Source organism: Rasamsonia emersonii (assembly GCF_000968595.1).
Source record: "Rasamsonia emersonii CBS 393.64 chromosome Unknown ctg1118621760602, whole genome shotgun sequence".
Taxonomy (NCBI): Eukaryota; Fungi; Ascomycota; class Eurotiomycetes; order Eurotiales; family Trichocomaceae; genus Rasamsonia; species Rasamsonia emersonii.
In genome coordinates, this window is record NW_013562871.1 from 227 (window position 1) to 23,415 (window position 23,189).

At 47.8% G+C, this 23,189-nt stretch overlaps 6 protein-coding genes across 6 annotated transcripts; 3 read left to right on the top strand and 3 right to left on the bottom strand.

Annotated features, from left to right (window-relative positions):
* Positions 1-1,536: 1,536 nt before the first annotated feature.
* T310_7866 (Universal stress protein family domain protein) lies at positions 1,537-3,085 on the bottom strand (the record flags this gene model as incomplete). Its single annotated transcript, XM_013469341.1, has 3 exons — positions 1,537-2,307; positions 2,358-2,748; positions 2,811-3,085. The coding sequence occupies 3 exons, from the start codon at positions 3,083-3,085 to the stop codon at positions 1,537-1,539; spliced, it is 1,437 nt and encodes a 478-aa protein (XP_013324795.1).
* Positions 3,086-3,935: 850 nt separating this feature from the next.
* T310_7867 (uncharacterized protein) lies at positions 3,936-5,944 on the top strand (the record flags this gene model as incomplete). Its single annotated transcript, XM_013469342.1, has 3 exons — positions 3,936-4,045; positions 4,500-4,638; positions 4,700-5,944. The coding sequence occupies 3 exons, from the start codon at positions 3,936-3,938 to the stop codon at positions 5,942-5,944; spliced, it is 1,494 nt and encodes a 497-aa protein (XP_013324796.1).
* Positions 5,945-9,537: 3,593 nt separating this feature from the next.
* Positions 9,538-10,797, bottom strand: T310_7868 (Nitric oxide dioxygenase; the record flags this gene model as incomplete). The annotated part of the gene is made up of 1 exon (XM_013469343.1): positions 9,538-10,797. One exon carries the CDS (start codon positions 10,795-10,797, stop codon positions 9,538-9,540), a length of 1,260 nt encoding a protein of 419 aa, XP_013324797.1.
* A 4,942-nt stretch (positions 10,798-15,739) lies between these two features.
* On the top strand, positions 15,740-16,609 carry T310_7869 (uncharacterized protein; the record flags this gene model as incomplete). The annotated part of the gene is made up of 1 exon (XM_013469344.1): positions 15,740-16,609. The coding sequence occupies one exon, from the start codon at positions 15,740-15,742 to the stop codon at positions 16,607-16,609; it is 870 nt and encodes a 289-aa protein (XP_013324798.1).
* Positions 16,610-19,622: 3,013 nt separating this feature from the next.
* On the top strand, positions 19,623-20,775 carry T310_7870 (uncharacterized protein; the record flags this gene model as incomplete). Its single annotated transcript, XM_013469345.1, has 3 exons — positions 19,623-19,820; positions 19,890-20,549; positions 20,611-20,775. 3 exons carry the CDS (start codon positions 19,623-19,625, stop codon positions 20,773-20,775), a joined length of 1,023 nt encoding a protein of 340 aa, XP_013324799.1.
* Positions 20,776-21,803: 1,028 nt separating this feature from the next.
* On the bottom strand, positions 21,804-23,189 carry T310_7871 (uncharacterized protein; the record flags this gene model as incomplete). Its single annotated transcript, XM_013469346.1, has 6 exons — positions 21,804-21,830; positions 21,902-22,037; positions 22,100-22,273; positions 22,330-22,432; positions 22,485-23,096; positions 23,165-23,189. Coding segments are annotated over 6 exons (1,077 nt in total), but the record flags the coding sequence as incomplete, so codon positions are not given.

The window sequence follows — 23,189 nt, forward strand, 5'->3', positions numbered from 1 at the left end:
ACAGCCATGCATCCATCTCGTTTTTCGGAAAGACAAAAGTTTGGGTTTTGTTTGCTTTCGTTTTCAATGAGTTCTGGCATTCATCATGTTCATCATCATCCTTCATCACCGGCGGGGTCCAAACAAGTCAGTCTCGACTACTCTCACTCACGACGTTAATTGGCCTTCTTCCTCCTTGTTTCTTAAAATTTCTTTTTGTCTTGAGGGAGAAAGAGGGCTTTGAAGAGAGACACAGGTAACGAATGCATTGTGTAGAATACTACCATGTTTTTTCTCACTTTTTTTTCCTGATGATGAATGAGGAGGAGAGGCTCGAAGCTGAAGCTGAAGCTGAAAGCTAAAAAAGCTGAAAGCTGAAGAGCGTTGCTCCTATGGCTTTTTCATGGTTTTCACGTTTGTCATGTTTTTTGTCATGTTTTGTTTTTTCCGATTCTGTTTGCTATGTTTTGTCTCGTTTTGCCAATACCCGAGAGCCTGTATGTAGGGGGTTCATTCAGTTCAGTTTCATCAACTCATTCCATTTTCCATTTTCCATTTCCATTTTTTCGAACTTATCCGTCCATCCATCTCTCATTCATTCTAAGTCGATAAGATGACAAGATGATAAGAAAGATATCAAAGGGAAACGGAAAAAAAGGAAAGGAAAGGAAAATAAAAGGAGAAGAAAGGGACGAACTCCTAAGCAAAGGCTAGCCACTGATTTATTTTTCTTTGCTTTTTTTTGCTAGCATCTTGCATTATTTGCACTGGGTTTGTCTGTTGTCTTTTTTTTTGGTCTCGTCCTATCTGCAGGGTACTACTACCTACTATTACTCCGTACGACCGTACGTACGTACAGTACGTAACGTGATTAACGTGATTATTTGAAATTTCAAATAAAATAATGCTATGCCAATTCTTATTTTTTTTATTTTTTTTTAAAAAAGTCTTGCCTTTTGTTTTCGCTTCTTTCTTTTTTCTTTTTCGTACGACGGACTGCTTGCTGTGCCTGTGTCTATAGAGACTTAGCAGTTGATCAATCAAGGAATAATATAACGTTACATCATGCCATGTCGCGTCGCTTAACAAAGAAAGAAAGAAACAAAGAAAGTCAGTTATCTTGATTTGATTTGATTTGATTTGATTTATCAAATTATCAGTCAGGACTCAGATGTTTCTCTCCCTCTCTCCCTCTTTTTATTCTTATTATCGGTATTATATATAGTACTTATTGTATTACTTGTATAGTCCAGGATAGGGTTGAAGTTATCTTCACCCTCTCCTTTCTTCCTGCCTTGGTTTTGTTTTTTTTTTGGTTTTCTTAACGCTTCCTTCAAAATGGCAACTATGTATCTATCTTCGTACGCTGACAATGATGAATAGAAAGTGAATAGAAATGTCTTGATTGCTGTCTTGATTGTTGTCTTGATTGCTGATTAGACATGTTCTTGAGCCCTGCTCCCTAAGGAAATACAAGGAATTTCTCTAAACCTGGACGATAGTACTATGTATACGTCGTAGGTATGTATTATGTACTTTGTGTTTTACGTGTTTGCTTTATCCGTCATTCCTCAAGCTCAGCGTTATCCCCTTTTCCTCAGGACCGGATTTAGCAGCATCCTCCGTTTCGACAGAGGCATCAACAGGTGTAGCGACCTCTGGACTTGCGACGGATGTTGAATGCTCTTGAGCCGATGACTCTGCTTCTTCTGGCGCTGCACTCTCTGGAGCAGCTGCAGCCGTAGTCGAAGACGTGTCCTGCACCGTAGTGGCTGCATCATCCTCGCTTTCACTCACAGGCGCGCTGTCCAGGCCTCCAAGCGTGGGGCTTTTCAGTACAACGGCGTTCTCATCATCGACAGTCGACGCTGGCGATTTAATTGGTTCTGTGCTAGGTACGTCACTCTCATTCTTATGCTCATGCTCGCCTTTGGACTGCTGTTTTGCTTCTTTCGCAAGTGCATACAGCTTCGTATCGCTGTTGCTGTGTCGGAAACTTCGCGGAAGCCCGACGGCTTCAGCCACGGCGGCTGCTTCTTCCTCTGGTTGCTTGTCGATGTTGCTGTCGGTGTTAATGTTGGTATCAAACAAACCGCTTCCCCGCTTCTCACTCAGTTGCAGGATGTTGTTGTAGCTTCGCCTGGTCGGATCGGCAAGCCGTTTCTTTTTCTTCTTCTCGCGCTTTTGCGTCGGCCGTACGACGATGACGGGAATAGGAGAATGTTGCAAACAGTATTTCGAAACTGAGCCCGGAAGGAGGCCTTGCATCCCACTGAGACTGCGGCCCCGCGTACCGACTATGAGAACGGCAGGCTCGTAGATTTGTATCTTCAACAGTCAGCAAATGCGTTGACCACAACATGACTGATAGTTCTTACCATGCGTTGAATGGTTTCCTGCACTTTGCCGACCGCCAGCTCCAGAACAAGGCTGATGGCCTTCTCATCATTGCGGTTCTTGCGGATCACTTGCTGTAGCAGTTTCTCCGCTTCTTTCCGGTATCTCCCCTCCTCAACGCTCGCGTCGCTCGCGATCTTCGAGTCCTTCTCGACCACCCGCAGGCAGACCACTTCATCCCCGTCGTCGACGAGCTCATCGAGCAACCACTCGAGAGCAAAGTCCGAATAGTCATTTTGATCCGTGCCACACAGGAAGGTGCGACTGCGCCGCGAGGCCTGGTAGTTCTTGTGCTTGTAGTTCAAGGTGAAAGAGAAATCGGTCGCGTCCCGATTGTCAAAGGTGTCGAAGGAGACTCCACGTTGATATTTACTAGTAGACCCCAGTCAGCATGTTCTTCTCTAGAAGACAGACCTGAAGACAAGGAATCTCACCTGGGAGGTGGTGGGGAAGATAGTCTTTTCGACTGCTTGGCCTGTGTCTGAGTACCGCCTTGGCCTATCTGACTCCCCGGCTGGGGCGCAACAGGGGTTTCCGACTCCCCTCCGCTCAACTTCCTCCAAAAGTCATCCCCCATGAACGAGATCCGCCGGCCATCTGACCGCGAGCTCGGGGTGCTTTCATTGGATTGTGAAGACGCGGTCTCACCGAGACTCTGGTTGGACGCGTTGGGATCGGAGGAAGGCTCTGTAGGTTGCGGCGAACTCATTTCAGCAGATGCGCAAGGTTGGAACACTCATTGGTGGTGGAATCACGAGAGAGTAAGCTCAGAAGGATCTCTGACTGAAGATGGCAGGAAAAGACCGGTCTAGTTGCAGAAGGCGGTAGGTCGACGAGCTCCCAATCGAGTCTATGGCTGCAGAATATGCATGTGACAGCTGTCGGTGGAGCGACTGCATTCACTTATGCGAGCTCCGTTCTTATCCCTCGGTGGTCGGCAGGGGAGTAATCGTGCCAGGATTGAGCGAGGGCGCAGAGATAATCTAGTAGAACAAGGCAATGATACTGTTCGAGATGGTCGCGTACTGTGGCGTGTTCAGCGCGTCAATGCTCATAGAGATTAGGAAGCGATTATCAGAATCGACAGGCTCCAGCCATAGTTCAGGCGCGCATATCAGAGACCAGACGTTGATCTAGAACGAGTCCAAGCATCGGCTAAGGGAATTCGCCCATTTAGAGTCAGCTGACGTGCGAAGGAGGAGAGATAACAGGGTGAGTGCCTGCACTCGACCAGAGAGAGATGGTTCCTGAGGATGGAGGACGCAGCTTGGGCATCAGCCATTATTGCCCGCAGGCAGGGAGTCCAGTGACCGGGCGGTGCCTTCCCGAAAACGGCCGCCACCCGCAAAGGCGGGGCTGAGCCAGTCTTTGGTATCAGATCAGGAGCATCAAATAACAATCACCATCGCCACAGTAATGCAGTTAGACTGTTAGAACTCTTACAGCAATTCACACTCTCTGATATAAGGCCAACCAAGTGGAATGACAAGCAGAAGCGCTTACAGTCACCATCTCAGCAGGTTACTACGTAGTCAGTCAGGCGGCCCATCCACATACAGATGCATCTGCCTGAGTTGATTGTCCCAGCTCCCCAGACTATGACGCACCGTCCCAACGAAGCTATTATGTACACAGGAGCGACAATGGGATTGTCCGCGTGCAACTTTACGTCCGTAACAATCCATGGATATTGTTGAGTCGGTGGCCTGACATCGTGGATCTTGGCGGCTCAAGGAAGCGCCCAATCAGGACGAGCCAGCTGCTTACATACGCCTGCAATCCTTCCCCCGTACTACACGTCATTCCCAAAACAGGAACATCGAGCGCAAAATAGGAAAATGAATCCTGTAAAATATTCTAGTGCCGGCTTCCCCAACGCCATATCAGTGTGGCTTTGCAAAGTCAGATCACATACTTTTGTGTGTTGCAGGAATCCAATGCCACACAGCGCTCGACACGGAGCGTCACAGCACATGGCTAAAGTCTTGGCAGGTGCAGGCCATAGCATCTAATACTCCTTAAAATGGTCGGTCAATCCACCAGGCTGGTCTTTCTATCAGCCAGGCTAGTAATTGCCGTATATCATCCACCCCACTGTATATTATATAATATACACCTTGCAGGGCGAGACATCCCATGAGCCAACAGGCTGAGAAGAGGAGGACTGTCGCTGTTGTGGGCACAGGCCTGGCCGGCTTGGTGACGGCCTATCTTTTGCACCATGACCCTCGACAGCGATATCAGGTGAAACTTCTGGAGAAGGTATGCTGTGTCATCATCATACATGGCAAATGGTATCAACGACTGACCGATCTTCAAACAGCGGAATGAGTTCTCCTTGAGCTCCGAGTCGGTGACAATTCCGACATCAGAGCCGGGGAAATTTACGGTGGCCGATGTCCCCATGCGCGCGTTTGCTGGTGGATTCTATCGCCATCTGATTCGAATGTATGACTATCTGGGAGTCCGATATCACAGCCAGCAGTTTCTTTTCAGCTTCACACGGCTGTCTTCAAGAGGATCTCCGTCATCAGACAAGATGTCATCTCCACTTCAACCGCACATGGTGCACGCATCAAACTTCCATAGGCTGCCTCCCGTACCGGGGAAGATCGACTTGTTCTTTTGGCTGCTCGAGGCTGCCTACGCATTGTTCTTCTATGTCTGGTTCATCATCTGCGCTTCCTATGTCGCCCCTTACGAAGCTTCGTCGTTTTCTTCCTGTGAAACTTTTGGTCACTATTTGCAGAGAATATGTCTGCCACAGTACTATATTACGAATTATCTTCTGCCGTTGATGTCGAGTGTCTGCACCTGCTCCCACCAAGAGCTGTTGAATTTTCCCGCCTCCGATGTGTTGGAATACAAGAGGCGAACCCACCTGCAACCCCATTATGCGGTGGACACTGGGGTCCAATCCGTCCAGGAGAAGCTAGCCAAAGGCATAGATGTCAACTTTGGGGTCTGCCTGACGCGGGTGGTACCAGGATCTGACGGCGTACGACTCGAGTACACTGACGCGGATGGCAATGAGAAGTCAGAGAATTTTGATTTGGTCGTCCTTGCAATATCACCAGATATCGTTGCCGCAGTATTCGAACCCTTGAAGGACAGCCTTTCCAGGATCCCAACAACAACAGTCGAAACCGTCGCGCACACCGATTCGTCGAGCGTGCCTCCATTGTCTACTAATCAGTCAGGACAAAAGATCCACTTCCGTTTCGACAAGGAAAGCACAGAGGCGATCCATGAACAGCCTCATTCGTCCGTCATCGTCACGACCAACCCGATCACGCCGATCAAGCCGTCTCACATCCTCCGGTCGGCGCGGTTCACACGGGTCCTCCGCAGTCCTGAAAGCCGTCGAATCATCAATGACATTTTCCGTGATGACAAGGCTAAAGACACTGCTTCTTTCGATTCCACCGCCCCGCGCTGGCGCAATGGGGACGGCGGGGTGTATCTCGCTGGGGGATGGTGCTGGGATGGAATGGTGCTGTTGGAAGGATGCGTTGTGTCCGCCATGAGGGTTGCTTCTAGTTTGGATGTGGAGATTCCCTGGATGTGATAGATGATAATGTTTCTTTCTTTTCCATACATATATATTATATGCATATGATATTTTATACTCTGGCGGTTATCGCGGGGAATTGAATAAAACTGATGAAAATGGTCTATTGGATGATTTTCGTGATTTATCTGACCAAAATATATACAGGACAACAATTGAAGACATATTCCCGGGCCATCAAATCATCTTATCAAGACTTGAGAGTCTCTGGTGATTTGAGCTTTGGATAATTCGGTGTAACAACGGCCAATACAAATTGTAAAGGTGAAAATAGCGTTCAGTCCATACATACAGAAACAACAAAGTGGAAGGTTCTTTCGACCCTTCTCTCCGTAACTAGCTTCGTTCAAGTAGAAATTCCCAAAACGAATGAAGGCAAAACCTAGGATACTAAATAGATACATTGCTGGTTGCCTCCATAGAAGTCGGAGCCGCAGATAAAAACGTGACTTTATTTAGGTAAAGACTCCCTTGACCTTCATTCATCATACATAGATAGCATGGATAAACTAAACTTCTATGAACCAGGGCATTAGCGTAAGAAGCTTACCAAGAGGATAGGGGTGTCGAAACTGACAGCCGTTTCTGAAGAAGTGGTTGGTTGCAGCGTCAGGTGAGCCTGTATACTAACTACAGATAGCTGACATCTCTTGTTGAACGACATTTTCTTATGAAAAGCCACTAAAGAGGGAAAAAAAACAAACGTAAGGATTGAACGTTTTTAATTGGCTTTCTCTACCATCAATTATCATCATCTTGTCTTGACAATAGTTAGCTAGCTAAATTCTCATCCTCCTTGTCGCCCTGTCAAAGGCTCAACAAAAGGTGCAGTACAGTACAACACTACTAGCGTAACAATTCCCAACCTTCCTGCTGAGCCAATTCCAATTGATGCTTGTTCTTTATATGTCGCTGCAGATGATCCTTGCGGGAAAAAACTCATCTTCCCTTTACTACTTTGAGAGAACTTGCGCCACTGGAGAGGGCAGTAATAATAGTGGCACGTGGAATCATCGGTTCTGTTACTATGGCGTGCTGTATGGTGACGGTTGAGGTCTTTCTTGTATTGGAAGCGTTGCAGGCAGACTAGGCATTGGAATGGCCGGCGGTGCGATTTCATGTGTTTGCTAGCCGTGTAAGTCAGTTCAGCTCAGCTCAGCTCAGACCAGCTGCATGAAAGAAGAAGGGGAAGACGGCATACTTCAATTGATGCCTCTTGGAGAAGGCGCGGGGACATGAATCACACTGGTAGGGAGGATTGGTACCCTCATTCGGTCCTGTATCATTGGGCGCATTATAGGAGGGAAGAATGCTGTCACTTGATGATAAGTGGTGTGGTCTGGATTTTCAGAAAAAATCATCTCTCAACAATGGACCATCGTCATGGCTTGGCGGCTGCTGCTGATGGTGACCTGATTGTAAAACGATCGAACTGGATCTTTGATCCTCGTCCTGCGGTTCTTCGTCTTCTTCTGTTTACTGCTGCTGTAAATCGAGGCTGTAATCCTGATGACTGCAATTATGCAGAGTATGAGTCTGTCCTCGTTCTTCCAACCGCTGATCGAGCTGATCAAGTTGATCAGAAGACGAGGCTAACGGGCCATTCCGATCTCTGACATGCAAGCAGGACGGATCGACAAACTGGAAATGAAGTTGGTGTTGGTGTTGTAGATGCTGTCGATCGACTGTTACCTGATTCGACGGACTAGAAATCGGACTGTGTCGAGAATGGACAGGGGGGAAGGAGAATTAATCTCTTGGAAACACTCCACACAAGAGGAGTCAAGCCAGGACTACAGTTACACAGAAGCACAGGGAAAGAGTTCACTTCAGGTTGGGCAGCGTAAGAGAGTGTAGAGATCAAAAGACAGCAAGAAAACAAAAAGCAAGAGAAAAGACAACAGTGATAGGAACAATAACAAGAATAATGAGTGGACTGAGTGGCAGGCTCACTGCCCTGCAGTAGAAAGAAGAGAACAAAAACAAAGGACTAAGGAAAAAAGCAAGCTTCTTATATTCGATCCATGCCAACTGAACTGAATCCTTACTCCGGAGTATGGCAGGTAATATCTGGTCTGACAGATTGTCGCAGATCTTGGCAATGCATGTCGTGGTAGGCCTCGAAATGCAGTGACGTGGTTGGACAGGATACATAATCAGCACCGTCAACCCAAGATTTAGCATGTACTGGCCCAGGGTCAGCATTCGGCCACTCCGACGATACGTAGAAATTCTGGCAGCCTGGCTAGTTTCATCAAGATAGATACCATCAGGCCTCATACTCTCTGCCAACAAATAAAGGCACTTGACGCAAGTTTCCATCCCGACAGCATGTCTTAAACTGCCTGGATTGTAGAGCTTTTAAAGTCTTGCTAACCTGTTGCCCGTCACGTCATGCGCTATGTACTGCTATCTATGCAACTAACTCTCAGACCATCCGGTATCCTTGCATGGTAGGCCTCAAAACCTTGTTCTAGGATTGGTCCGTGAACTGCAGGTATTGTCTAGCTACCTAGGTAGGTACATAAATTTCTAGAAGAGGATATTGTATGGCATGAATGGTAGGCCTCAAAATAGGACACTGCTATTGGGAGATATGGCCATTCATGTTGACCATCTATCTATCTATCGATCGATGTAGGCAATGACTCTCAAAGATGGAGAGCAAAAAAAAATGATTTATTTAAATCCCATCAATGCCTGCCCATCGGAAGGACATATCAGTATCGTTTTGATTCTGCGTTTTTTTTTCTCTACATACTCGAGTCCCAGAGAAACAATACATTTACAAGACCGGACAAAGTAGAAAATGTCATCAACACCCATCCTCTGCTGCCCACTCATCGAACCATACCGGCCACGAATCTTAGATCACGAGCGCAAATTCCAAGACTTTATTTATGGCCTGGGCCCGGTCTCCAAGGGAAAGCAGCATTAGCAGCAACAGCAGCAGCATGTCGGAAATTAATCCACCACCACCCTACGCCGTCCAATTCGTGCAACAGGTCAATTACGGCCCATTGGAGGCGAAAAGATACTTCATCCCAGGCCAGAGAGAGTCTGCAGGAGAGGAATTGGAATTGGAATTTTCTTCAGATACAAAAACTTCAAGTGCGTCGCCCATAACAAATTCTTCGAGGTCAATCTCTATCAGAAAGATCCTGTCAACAGGCATCATTGACGGGCGACTGTGGCGCGTCCGGCGGGGGAGATTGACCTCCCTCTAACCGGAAGGAAATAAGATATGATGAAGAAAAGGCGGAGGAAAAGTTATCGATTGTAAAATTGAGGGGGATTGAGAAGATATTGCAAATGAATCAGATACTCTGACGATTACTGTAGGCATTGGATAAAACTGATGCAAATGGTCTATTTGGTGATTTTTAGGATTTATATATATCAACAATCCAGTCAAAGAAGGCATCAATTGATATTATATCATTACTGCTAGTACTGGAGTGGAATTATATACATCATAATTCATAAATCATGAGGGGAGTATGTCTGATCTGCGGGAGTAAGAGAGCTACAGATATAGCGCCAAAGCGCTAGTCCAGTAGGTATGTATTTCTGTACATATGTATCGAAGTTCACGCAGTGGAAACACCGCCCGTGCCAAAAAGTTCCATATGGATCCGAGCAGAATCCACATTCAACTCCTTCAGTGAACGCGCCATGTCTTGCATGAAACCTTCCGGCCCACAAATGTAGTATTCTGTCGTGGGGTCGTCGAGGAAGAGATGCTCGTCCCTGTCGAGTTTCTGCAGATCGATCCGCCCCGCGTGGTGGAAGTCTTCTCCCTGCTTCTCGTCGTCTGATGGGGAGCTGTTGAAGAAGGTCACTTGCAGATTCGGGTATTGCTTGGCGAGAGACAGCACATGGTCCTTGAACGCGCGAACCCTCGCCCGTCGGACACCGTGGATGAAGTGGATCTTCCGCTTCGACGCGGAGGACCTGGACGTCACTGTGTTGAGGATCGATGTCAAGGGAGTGAGGCCGACCCCGGCGGAGATGAGCACGATAGGACGGGTCGAGTCGACGATCTCGCCGTTCTTTGCGTCCGTAAGGAAAAAGTCGCCGAACGGATGGGAGACCTTGACGATATCTCCCTCCTGTTTGAGGTCGTGGAGAACGTTCGACACGTAGCCCGGGGGAGATTTGACGCCGTTGACTGCCCCCGGCTCCTTTTTCACGCTGATTCGGAAGTAGTCTGGGTTGGGCTTGTCGCTCAGCGAGTACTGTCTCGGCTGCGGATATCCAAGGGCCGGCACATCGACCAGCACTGAGACGTACTGCCCCGGCCGGAACGAGGGCAAGGGTTTGCCGTCCACTGGTTTGAGATAGAAGGAGGTGATTTCGTCCGATTCGGGGACCTTCTTTGCGATCTTGAACTCGCGCCAATCGGTCCAGCCGTCACTTTCCTCGTACAGGGATTTCTCTTTCCCGATCAGGATGTCGGCCAGCTGCCAGTACGCCGCAGCCCAGGCGTCGTGGATCTCCGGGGTGAGGGCATCCCCGAGGACCTGCTTCATCGCGGCAAGCAGATAAGTCCCGACAATTTTGTAGTGCTCCGGTTGGATGTACAGGGACGCATGCTTGTGGCAGATGAGCTCGACGGCGGGCGCCAACGCTCCCAGGTCGTCAATATGCGTGGCATATGCGTACAAAGCATTGGCCAGGGCACGTTGCTGGTGGCCGGTCACCTGGTTGGAAGTGTTGAAGATGCTGTTGAGCTCTGGATTTTCGGCCAGCATATTCTGGTAGAACACCGTGGTGATGGCATTGCCATGGTCCTTCAAGACCGGCACGGTGGCCTTGATGATCTTGACTTGATCCGGCGTTAAACCCATGCTGCTGCTCGTAACGGTACTGTTTGTCCACCAAACTTTGGAAGTAGTAGCAATGATGAAAGGTAGATAGTTAAGCGGAGCAGCAACCTAGGTATCAACGTCTAGACGAGGGATATCACACGGTTTTTAAAGACATCTTGTTCTCTGAGGACGAGGCAAACAATATCCCTCAGAACGAACCAATGGCAGCGTCCACATTGCCAATCAAACCCTCTGGCCGGGGTGCGTTTTTGCCATCATACACTTGCCTCCTGCCATCCATCCATGTATCGGCGACTCTCCTGAGCCATCCCCGATTTCTGCCGACTTGATAGCCTATTCAGCGAGAGAAAACACCTTGGCAGTTTGTATATCTCCGCGGAGATGTGTGAGAAAGAAAGGCCGACATGAGCATGGACGTTTTGTGGACGTTTTGGAGCGAGACACCTGACGGGCTCCACTGGAACCCTTGATTCCAGGCTCCGCTTATCTCCACAAATCACACCACGCAACACGGAACAGCACGTTAGTCACCAAAATTTTGTTCTGCGTGGTCATGTCTCCGGTATATTTTCTTCCTTCTAGAAGGATATGGAATTTGAACTTGTTCTAGGCTGGGGACATCAAATGGACGTGTTAGTTGACAGGAGTCCAGTACAATAATAATGCACATAAACAACAATTTCAAGTAGACCAAAGAATAGCTCATCTATATTGACTATAATATTGCAATTGTAAGATCTTGGTATTATATAATAACCTATAAATAGACACTTTCATTCAGATTTAACTCTGCCTGCTGTCCGATTATATATAATTAATGCTGTTTTTAAATATATAAATATATTTCAACAGAAGAACCCACACAGAACAAAATAAATAAACATTTTCAATCTACAGACACAATTATACACAATAGTCTTACTTGATTTATCGACTGATCGATCAACAATATTCTTTCCGGTGTTGTGTCTTCTGCACTTTTTTTTCTTTAGCTTCCGAATTTCCTGACTTGGAAAGATGCACGCAGCTCGAGTAGTTGAAACCATACTGACCCGGTGTGAACAAGTCCACTGTTATCACAATCTCTACACTCATATCACAGTTCTAAAGAGAGTGAGCAAATGGTGAAGCCTGGTTGTATGTGCGCTCATCGAGAGGTCATCACATTCCATAGAGATTAGTTGGCAACAGCTAGACCTGAAGGCTTTCCGCCTACAAACCTCAAGCTCCCTGATATCTTGTGTCTTAGGTAGGTTAGGTACCTAGATGCAGGGATCTACCAAGACTGGAGGAGGGTGGCGGAGGCGAGGTGAGGTCATCAGATAGATAGATACCCTTATCAGTGGCAATAATAATACAAACGATCTGAATGGTTCTTGAATTCGACATTAAATAAATGGTGTCATGTCAGTTGGCATAGGATAATTAATAATTAATCATTGTATGTGCCAGACGCAGCTCGTGACTTGGCATTAATTCTTGCCATCTATATGCTTGCGACAATGGATTATGTAGTTGCATAGAAAAGAGAAAATGGTCTGCACCAGCAGTACAAGCATGCAAGTTGCAACTGACAAACTCCGCGGGCATCACCAAACACTGATAAGAAGATACAGAGTAGTGAGAAAGATAAATACAAAAAAAAGAAAAGAAAAGAAAAAAAAAGAAAGAAAGAAAGGCCGTCTACACCTTCCATGCTTATCGCAGGCAAAAGCTACTCTGTACTTCTGACTTGTCAATCAGTGAAGCAGGCGCATCTCCGCCAATAGTAGAAGCCGTTCTGGAATGCAAGGCTGTCTGCTAGGTAGACTGAGTCGATAGCAGAACCCCCGACCCCTGCTCCCCTTCATCCTGCAGGCTTGTCGATCTTGCTTGCTCTCTGCACGTCAGATCTCCGCGGAGGTAATTATTTCAGGATTTACTCCAGGTCGCCTGAGTCTTCGAAGCGTCCTGTCTGCTAGGTTTTGTCGATTAATGTTTCTGCTGTATGGTGTTCAATGCCATATATTTATTTTCTAAAAAACGGAGGGGATTGCTGATAGCATCGTGTCTGTTACGTACATACATTTCTCAGGAATCTAGTCTCAGCGATGTTTGCGCACGAGACAATAACCAGAATGGAAGGAGATAAATAAAAGATTCTATTACTTTCTCTGTGTGTCTGTTTCTTTTTCTTTTTTCTTTTTTTTTTTGACTTTCTAGAAGCTGTTTGCTGTCTCTGAGTTTGTGAGTTCATGACGTCATTCTTAAATAAATACTGCTGGCACGATAACGATACTGCCGGCCACTCCATTTCATCATCATCATCATCATCATTCATGCTGATGCTGATACTGATATACTCTTGGCAACAGATTCTACTGTTCATGCGCTGAATAGTAGTTGTACTCCAACAGAACGAGTTGTGCACAAAGTCACATGTTTACGATGCGCGTCAACAATGGCTGATGAATAATTATGCTCGTTATGCTCGGGTTCCCGTGTTCCCGTCTCTGACTCGGGTCCGAATATTATTACTCTGTATTTTAATGCCTGGACGGACGGATCCACGGAAACGGCACTGAGTCACTCTTGTCAAATTTCTTTTTGAGGAAACTTGAGGGCCTGCCAAGGTACTGCGTACTTGGACCTAGGTAAGTAAAAAACTTTAAAAACTCCGAGACCCGAGATACTCCACCGGAAGAGAGAAAAAAAATGTTTCTGTCGCGACTCACTACTATGTCAGCGGCTGCCGAGATCAATTACTGGGGTGATCCTCATATGCTGCTTGTGAGACTAGGATTGAGTCCTGTGTGTAGATAGAAACGATAGATGACGATCTTCGGGTATAACCAATATCTCCCCATCTCCGGTTCACGTCGTCTGCTGTCAGGTGAATATTCGTTAATCGGACCTCGGAAGAGCTCTTCAGCCGCAAACAAAGTTACAGGGTCGCATCCGTATTCGGGACGACTCCGTCTGAGCGGATCCTGTAACCCATAGGGCTGAAGCTGATAGAGGGCTTCAGAGTTAGGTGATGAGTCAGACATCAGCAGGCACGGCTTGCTTGTGAAAGGCCCCTGAAGTCCCGAGAGATTGGTAGAATCAAGTCACAGGACCATTGTCCGACAGTCAGCTTCTTTATACAGCGAGCACTATGTAGTGCAAGCGGTTTCCCCTGTACTACCTCGCATATATGCTTCACAAAAACCCATTTTCGGCCGAAGATGAAGATTCCAGGTGTCATACAGTCTGGAGATATTTCCATAGGGCTGTGAAGAGTCTAGCCCATTCTGGTCGAACGGGTAGATGGAATGGGTCTGGATCCAAGTAATGCTCTCCGTACTCCACGGTTATGCGGATGACGGTGGCGAACGGACGATTCGATCCGTTCCACCGTTGACGGGTAATATCGGTGTGGTGCAAAATCTAAGTAATGAAGGGCACGGAGTTGAACTGATTCATGCCGTCCATACCGACGGACTGGGTTGTAATTGCCCCAGGCAGAACTGAAATTCCTTGTTAGTACATTGTAGACTTGGGAGGCTTTTTTTTTCGCCCTCGCATTTCGGTGCTGCCTGAGGCAACAGTAACTGGTCAAGCCCCCATTGGTCAATTCGCGGGTTGGTTTGATGGCACTGCTTCCTTATTTGGCAGGGCAGTCACCACGCTGTATACAGACAATGCTGTGGCCTGGTTGAATTTTGGGGCCTGAGGAAAATATCGGAGAGATACGAGTCAACGACAGTCATTCTTGCAGTTGCGGGTGATGTGGTTGTGGGGTGATGACAAGACGGTACGTTTGCTCCGCCTCGGGCCTCGCTTGGCCAAAGAGGGAATCCAGACCCCAGGCTGGCTAACCGACTCGGGCGATATGACTCGATAAGGCCCGTTTCGGTTATCCAACGTTGGCGATGCCAACGCTTATCTTAGCTGTAAAGACAACGGCAATGCAGCATTTTTCCTATCGAAAATAAGCCTGTTATGCGAGACTACTTGCTGGACCACAGAGAAACATGATTGCGTGGTGCATCCGGACAGGGAGAGTCCCCAGGGGGGCCTAACACTTCCTGACTAGTGCACCACTGAGGCATGAGATACGATACGACTACTGCAGTTGGAATCAGGCAGCCATGAGGGGTGATTGCAGAATGCATGACTTGTCATTGCGGTCGGACAGCACGATTAGAAATCGGAGATGGCAGTTCCGTAGAAGAGGAGAAACAGTGAAATAGATATTGATTGATGATTCATAACGGCTGGATGATTTCAAGAAGCGGGATGAGTAAGAACGATAACGGAGGATTTGTCAGAATTCCGGGGTGAAGAAGATTGGAGCAGCGTCTCGAATCGGACATTCGTCCTCGCGATTGGCGGGCGGCGTGCTGGAAGGCGGTGGAAGGCACGGCCGAGCAGGCGGTGAGAGGGAAGAAGACGAGATGCATGACGCCGCGGGAAGGCGCGACTGCGTCATCGGCTTGTTTGCTCCGTGTTCATACTGGGCAAGAGGCAAAAAGACTTGCGGCGGTGGGGCAGGATCCTCGCGCGGAGGGCCGGATCGGCCGTAAGGCCCGTCCACGCCCCAAAGCCCTGATCGCGTCTCCGACTTCCGCCCGGACCCTACGGAGCACGGCATCTGCTGGTGCTTGGCTTGGGTTATGCGGATCAAAAAAAAATCAGCTGGACACGGCAGCAGATGCATAAAAACAGCCGTCGCCCTGTCCTGGACAATGGTGGGAATCCTGCTTGACCATATCTTGCCTGACCACGCACCACCGCCCGCCCTTTCACGCAGAGATCGCGGAGCAGCATCCCCACAAATTATCTGACACCGCCTAATCGACGCCGGCAGCCACGTTCAACGCCTCACCGCCCTCTCGGGTATTGTCAGGCACTATTCCGTACATTGACTCACGCGGTTTCACTCGAATCCCGCCTGCCTGAGCTCATCCTTAAATAATAAGCACATCCCTGCCCACTGATGGCTTCCACCTACTACGTCCAATCCTCCCCCTTCAATTCTTCCCCTCCAAGGCCGCGGCAGCAGCAGCAGCAGCAACAACAACAACTGCAAAAGAGAAAGATGAGCCTCACGCAGACCTACTATCTCGCCCACACCGCCCGGGGCAAGCTCTCCAGGGAGGCTGCCCGGGCCGACCACGACCTCCGCCTGCTCGTCGGCCACGCAAACCTCCTCGATTCCTTGATGCTGGAGCTTGCCAATGCAGAGAAGGAGCAGGAGCGATGGTTCAACCGCTCCGTCAACAGTGCCACCAAGTCTTCTCAAGACGAGCGGCCCAGCCACATCCGATGGGCTGATAACCTCGTCGAGGAGCCCGAGGAAGACTGGTCCTCGGAAGAGGACTCGGACGCAGAGTCGGATATGAGCGACTCGGATCTGGAGGAGGAGGACATGACTGTCCACACCGCGTCTGCCACGCCCTTCCGCCGTCCTCCCTCCCCGGTCGCCATCATCACAGAGCAGGAGGTGTCAGATTCCGAGTCGGATACAGATGAAGAGGAAGAGGAGGAGGACGAAGACTTTGAGTTCGAGTTTGAAGACCTCGCCTTGAGACGATCGCCCTCCCGGCAGTCGCCGCCTGAGCTGTTGGAAGACCTCGACGACGACTCGGAGGAAGACACGACACCACCATCACCACCGCAATCCGCATACGATGACTTTACGTCGTCCGAGAAGGAGCCGTCGGTGTCAACGATGGCTCTCTACCACGACCAACATCCCGCCAAGAGGGCCGAGCTGGCTCTCCCAGATTCAGAACAGTCACCCATGTTCGGGCAAGGATACTATGTATCCTCGCGACTGCAGGGCACGATGATACCGGCGTACTAGATGTACGCCTTGACGCTTGCAACGGCCTCATGTCATCGATGTACCATTAGCATGATACCCCTGACGAGATCATGACAGTGATTGAGCATTTCGACTGGCGCGGAATACACCCCCCAAAAAAAGAATGGACTTTGGATAGCGATTGGATCTGGATTTACATTTTTGCATCTGGTGCATTCTTTCGGGGATTTCACATATTTTGTTGGCTCCCCTCTCTGATTCGGTTGCATGGTACAACGGATGAAGCGTTTAATTCGTGATAATTTTTTTTTCCATATTTTTTTTATTTTATGCAGTTCTCCCTCCCATCCCTCTAGTGGGTTGATGGTTGAGGTTGAGACGCTTTGATAGATATATAAATGAATTCAATTCAATTACGTCAAATCCTTGTTCTTCTCCGTATTTTTGTAGAGAACTGGTCTGGAAGCTACCCCTCCTTAGTCTCGTAGTGCTTTCAAAAAAAAAACCAGGCAATGCAAACAACCTTACTAACTGCCTAGTTCCCGTCGTTAAGTAAAATAACCGATCTGTTGAGTTTGACACTACTAATATTTAATAATTAGCTAGGGGTATTGCTAAGATCCAGACCAAGTATTTCCTTCGAGCAGAAGTCCAGATCAGAGCATGTGATGAATCATAATCGTACGGAGTACTACTCTGTACTCTGTACGAACGTAGCTAATCTCCGAAAAGAGGTCTATTAGCTTATCAAGGAGTGGTCATCTGACTAGCTTAGCGAGAATACTCCGTAATGACCATTCGGATTTTTGCATCCCTATCCCTGCCGGAGAAGTATCCATCTCTACGGAGTACTCCGTAGTAGATGTTTGAATTGTGTGTGCTCGCGCGTTTGACTTAACCCTCACCGCCCCATGGCCCAACCGCCTACCTACCTACTCCGTACTAACCTAGCATACTCCGATGTAAGTAAGGTTCTGTCGGAGATAGGAGCAGTACTCCATACGGGTTAGTGACTCTAGTGAGTTTTACTAAAAAAGCTGCCTAGGTAACGGAGTAAACGGACTCACGGACACGGAGGCGGCTCCGAAGAAGAGGGGTAAATAATAAGACTACTAGACTAGAGTAAATAGGCGGTAAGAACGGAATACGGAGGTCTGCCGCGGCCCGCGGTATGAATTTTTTTATGCCTTTTTTGGAGTCATCTGGATCTTGGTACTGTATAAAACTCGAGGCGGAGTTGAATCGAGTCGAGCCGACCGACCGACCGACCGACCGCCTTTTCTGCCCGTCTTTTGGTCCTCGCTTGCGGCTTCAAGCTTGCCTGTCCGCCGACTTGAAAGTTAATTAACTTTAATAATAGCAAATGCCAAAAACAGGGCTGCAGGATTTAGGTAATTATTCTTATTGCGCGCGGTTGCACTTGCACCATTTATTAGGACTCCTAAACTTGACTTCGCTTAGCTTTTTAGTACCTACATAAGCTACAATAGTCAATGGCTCTTGTGCCGGACTGCCGGTCGCAATACTAAATAGATTGATTAATTAAATCTTAAATCTTGCCTTAGGAAGGTAGCTATATTTACTGTGAGACTTACGGAGTACATAGGCAAGTTTATCCAATCAATCGAATTATTTAATTTCTTTTTTTTTTAAAAAAAAAACTAGCCGCCGTGCCCGCCGGACTCAGTCCGTCTATTCATATTCCTGTTCCTATTCCTATCCATCTTTGACTCTTTGCCGTGTTGATCATTCATTCATTCTCATTTATTGGTCCTGAAATTAAAGTACTATGGTTTGCCCGATCTCAACACCGCTCATGCGGACGTCCGTATTTTTTTTGGTATCATATCCCGTGACTGTGCGCTCGGCTGAGTTCATCGCGTATGTACATGTATGTATGTAGATGGCTCTGGTGCGCAGATTAGTATACAAACAGATATTAGGGGACGGTAGAGACAAAGTACGTACAGTACAAGTACGGAGAACATATCCTTCTGTCTCCTAGAAGCACAGTTTACACACCTTTTTTTTTTCAAGTGAATGATTCTAAAGCAAGTCCATATTCTACCAAAAGATTCTTTCTTGTATTTTCTCTGGAAAACGGTATTCCTGCTAGGCTTGAGCCTTGATGGCAATGACAGTCAAGACTCAAATATCTCTGCAATTCAGTTCCGAAGTCTACATATATATAGTTGTGTAGACTATAGCAAACCGTTCAATCCCACCCCCCGTCCTTCCAGGCAAAAGAGTACAATGGCCCTGTAGCTATCAATTCTCATACGACATGAAACTTCATTTACCATTTACAGGTCCTGCCTCATTACCAGCTTAACCCCTCTATAATAACCCATCTTAAGAACCTCAAGAACCATTTCTTGTACGAAGATTATAGGATTTGAGCTGCTCGATTGTATTGTAGTATACTGCTCAAAACGAAATTAGGGCACAGATAGCCCAGCCTCGACAGTTTCTGAACTGCTTCCGATTGTGATTGAACTGAACGGGCTGGTTTGATTGAGTAAAAAAGGGTACTGGGATATGCTGTTGCGAGACTTGATTGGTCCAATCATGACAGGTACGTAATGCACCGCCACATGAGGCTTGTCATGAGGTGATGTGTGGCGCATGACGAACCTAGGCGACATGCCGCCATCAACGAACTCACTCTCGAACTGGACATGTACATGTATCTATCACTATTATTGAACTCCGCCAAGCCAGCATAGAAAAGGTGCATCTTGGCTTCATCAGAAATTTAGAATCAGACAGTATGGATCGCTACTGAAGACTGGCTGTGTGCACTTATTTCATTCGCCGTTCTGAGCTCCATCCCAACTGCGACCACATAGCCACGTGAGATTTGGGTCTATTCAAGAGAAACTTATTCTCCTCTTTTCTCCTTCTATCTCTTGCTATTAGAGAGTGTCTGTTTGTGTCCGGTACTTGAGCTCTGTTCGGACAATTCAACGCCCCATCTTTAGGATTTTCGATTCTGTTCTAACTCTGATATCCGTGCCGTGTCGGGCTTGAATGTGAGAATAAAAAGAAGATCATGTCGACTCAGCTACCTGCCAATGGCGCACTCCCAGGCCAAGCTGCAACAGGACCTTCTGCAGCAACCGATGCGCAGACGTCGGCTGCTAGTATTGGTGAACAAGTGAATCCAAATGGTGATGCGATTCGTAAAGAATGGGATTCTGAGAAACAGATCGTTTCGTCCCTGTGGAAGCTACAAGAACTAGAAACCAAAGTAAGTGCCTACACGGTGGGAGAACCCCGTCCTGTTGTTTATTGCAGCCATTAATTAATGGATCCTCAGATTCACCAACTCCGGTCATTGTTGCCGGATCGTCTGCTGGCACCTATTACACCAATCGTCAACCCGCGAAAGGCAGGGTCTCAAAGGGCAATCCCAAAGAACCCCCAACTGCTGTTTGAAGCCCTTGCCCAGTCCGCCCGCGATGGCGTCGCGGAGGTGGAAGAATTCAAGTCGATGTGGCAGAGTTCCGAGCTGAAAGCCGTCTGGGGCTGGATGGACGAGAAACTGAAAGAATCCAACGGCCGCTATCCGCAGCCCACCGGGATGTGGGAGCGTGACTACGATGTCATCTTGCGGGACCTGGAAAACGAGGAGCGCCAGAAAGAGGAACAACGCCGGAAAGACGAAGAAGAGCAGGAGAGGTTGAAAGCCTTGTCCGCCGAGGGTGGCTGGAGAGGTGTCGTTGAGTCGTTCCAGAAGAGACAACTCTCTGGATTGCGGCTCCTAGTGAACAAAAACGAGGCTATGTTTACAGTGCATCTCGGAAGCGCTGGGATGACATTCGAAGTCCAAGAAGTCGTCAGTCCGGAGGACAGTGGAGCGCTTGAATGGCAGGTCGAGCCCCAGCCGCAGCCATGGAAGGCACCAAGCAAGCTCGAAACTGCAATTTGCTCGAATCTCAATCGCAGACCTCGCAAATGGGACCTCGCTTATTTATTGGTGAGTTTGCAGTAAATCTACTCTGAGGTTTTATACTTTCATCAAGCTGATTGTCTGCCAGGAAATGATCTATTCTTATTCGGACATCAGGCGAACACCATGCAAGAAGTGCCAAAAGATGACCGACAATTCCGCTCAGCTTCCCGTCATCCGACGCCCAACAACAGTGGAATCTGATGGCAAAAAGTCGATTTCCTGGGAGGCGTATCATTCGGGGTGCGCTTGAAATAAAATCATTGCTCCGTCGTTACGACTCTCGACATGAATGACTTGACATCATTGATCTTGTCGCCAGACTTGGTCTTCATTCTTTGAAGATCAACTTGGCAGAAACTTCTCTCAGACGACAACTGAAAATAGACCAAAGCATGCCGCGCCACCGAGTCATACAGTCTACATACAGCCCACTGCGGAAAGTACCCTTCCTAAAACCAACTAATACTCGATGTGCGTCATACATACACACACACACACACACACACACACACGCACATACACATTTCATACCCGAAGAATATTGAGAGAATCAGACGCACCACCAACAAACTCGGGATTCCCTCCGATATTCTTCTATCACTGTCCCTTCTCTCAACACAGTTGAACTCCCTGAACTCCCTCCCTAGTCTTTGCCGGAATGGGATAAGGTTGGGCCCGCGATACTTTTTTTCTTTGGTCGTCGCCTTCGTACGTACATAACAAGTCCTATTCCTGCCAATGCAACCAGCGAGCCAGCGAGCGGTACTGGATATCGCAGCGACGGGATGGAATCGATCGATCGCCAATAATATAGTCCGTCTGGTCTTGTCTGGTCTGTCTGGTCTGGTCTGGTCTGGTCCTATGTTGAGTTGTTGAGTTGAAGAGAAGAAGAGAACAGCACGACGAAAAAAAAGCTGCCAGTCAGTGCCGGGTCCCATAGTGATAGTGATATTTTTGATAGTGATGTGATATGATATATTTCCGGGATGGAGTATCTAGTATCTAGATTCTATTCTAGATAGATAGATATCTTCGGACCAGCCGACCGGTCGGTCGACCACACCATACCATACCATACCATACAAGGGGAGGAAGGTCGAAGACTCGAAGTATGACCTGGTCGTTCCCATCCATCTATCCATCCATCTATTTCTATTATGTATTGAGTACTGACTATCTGTTATCATCACAAATTTCAATTAATATTAATTCAAAGGACCTATAAGAAGGAAAAAAAAACTATGAACCATACTTAACTTTATTCAATTCCTATTTTTTCTATCTGACAGCTAACGCATTCATTCCCTGATAGATTAATTATGCACCAGTCACAAAAAATAAATAATGATAATAATAATAATAATAACAATACACACAAAATAGAAAAACGCCCAAAAATGCCCGCCGTCGCCATTGCCATTGCCGTCCATTGTTAACTTAGCAGACAAACAAACATGTTCAATGTTCTCGAGTTCAGGTTCAGATTCAGATTCAGGTTCAAATTCAAATTCCCTGGGACGATCACAGATCATTCATGACTTGATGATGATAAGATGCTGTAAGTGAAGAAGGACAATTTCCCAACACTGGAGATGACATAGGCGTATACGCAGTGGACTTTCTTCTCTTTATGTCGGTTATTAAAGACGCGAGAGATTGATCGGTCGATCGATCGATCGATAGATGGTTGATTAGGTAGGTAAGATAGGTAGGTGGGTAGGTGGTCTCTAGGTTGGGTAAGCTGGTAGCTAGTTATTATTATTATTGTCGTTATGATGAAAACAGGCCAAATCCATTGGCGAACCAGGTGAACGACAGCACCGTGATGGTCGCCATCGTCAACATGAAGCCCAGGGCTTGACGCTCCGTGTCCGACAGGGCGGCGTTGCAGGTGACGCACTGGTAGCCTTTTTCAACTGTTAGCTATACGTACGTTTTCAGCGAAGAGGAGAGACTCACCATCGCTCAGCGGAGTGTACGGCTGAGGCACATACATGCCAAAGATAAAGTTGCTCGCACCCAGGTGTCCGGCACTGGCGACATCGCTGGGCTGCGTGCCTGCCTCGTAGACAATCAACGTGTAGGAGGCCGTCAGAAGAGGCACTGTCGCAGTGGCTTGGTACTGGTGGGTATCCCAGGTCACCGCATCCGTTGGCCCAACACTCATGTTGCTGGCGAGGGTGTATGTAGCACTGTTCGAGCTGCAGAAGGCGATGACATCAATGGCAGACGGCGTCACGGACAGCGAGGTGTAGTTCCATGCGAAGGTCACATAGTCGCCGATCTTGTAGTACGTGGTGGTAGTAGTCGCCGGCGTGATCATGGAAATTCCACCTGGCGGAAGACGAGGGTCGACAAAGGTCGAGCTGCTAGTTTTCGAGGTCTTCGTGGCCTTAGACTTGCCTGACTCCGTAGTCGACGATCCAGACTCCGTAGCCGATGATCCAGACTCCGAGGCAGATGATCCTGTCGTCGTGGCTGCTGATCCTGTCGTCGTGGCTGATGCATCCGTACTAGAGGACGAGGAGCCAGTTTCTGTGGCCTGCGTTGCAGTAGCAGTAGACGCGGCAGCTAGTGATACGGAAAATTGTCAGTATACCATCCATTCAACCAGGTTATCGATGAAATATGGAACCGACCAGCTCGCTTTGCGACAGGTCCATC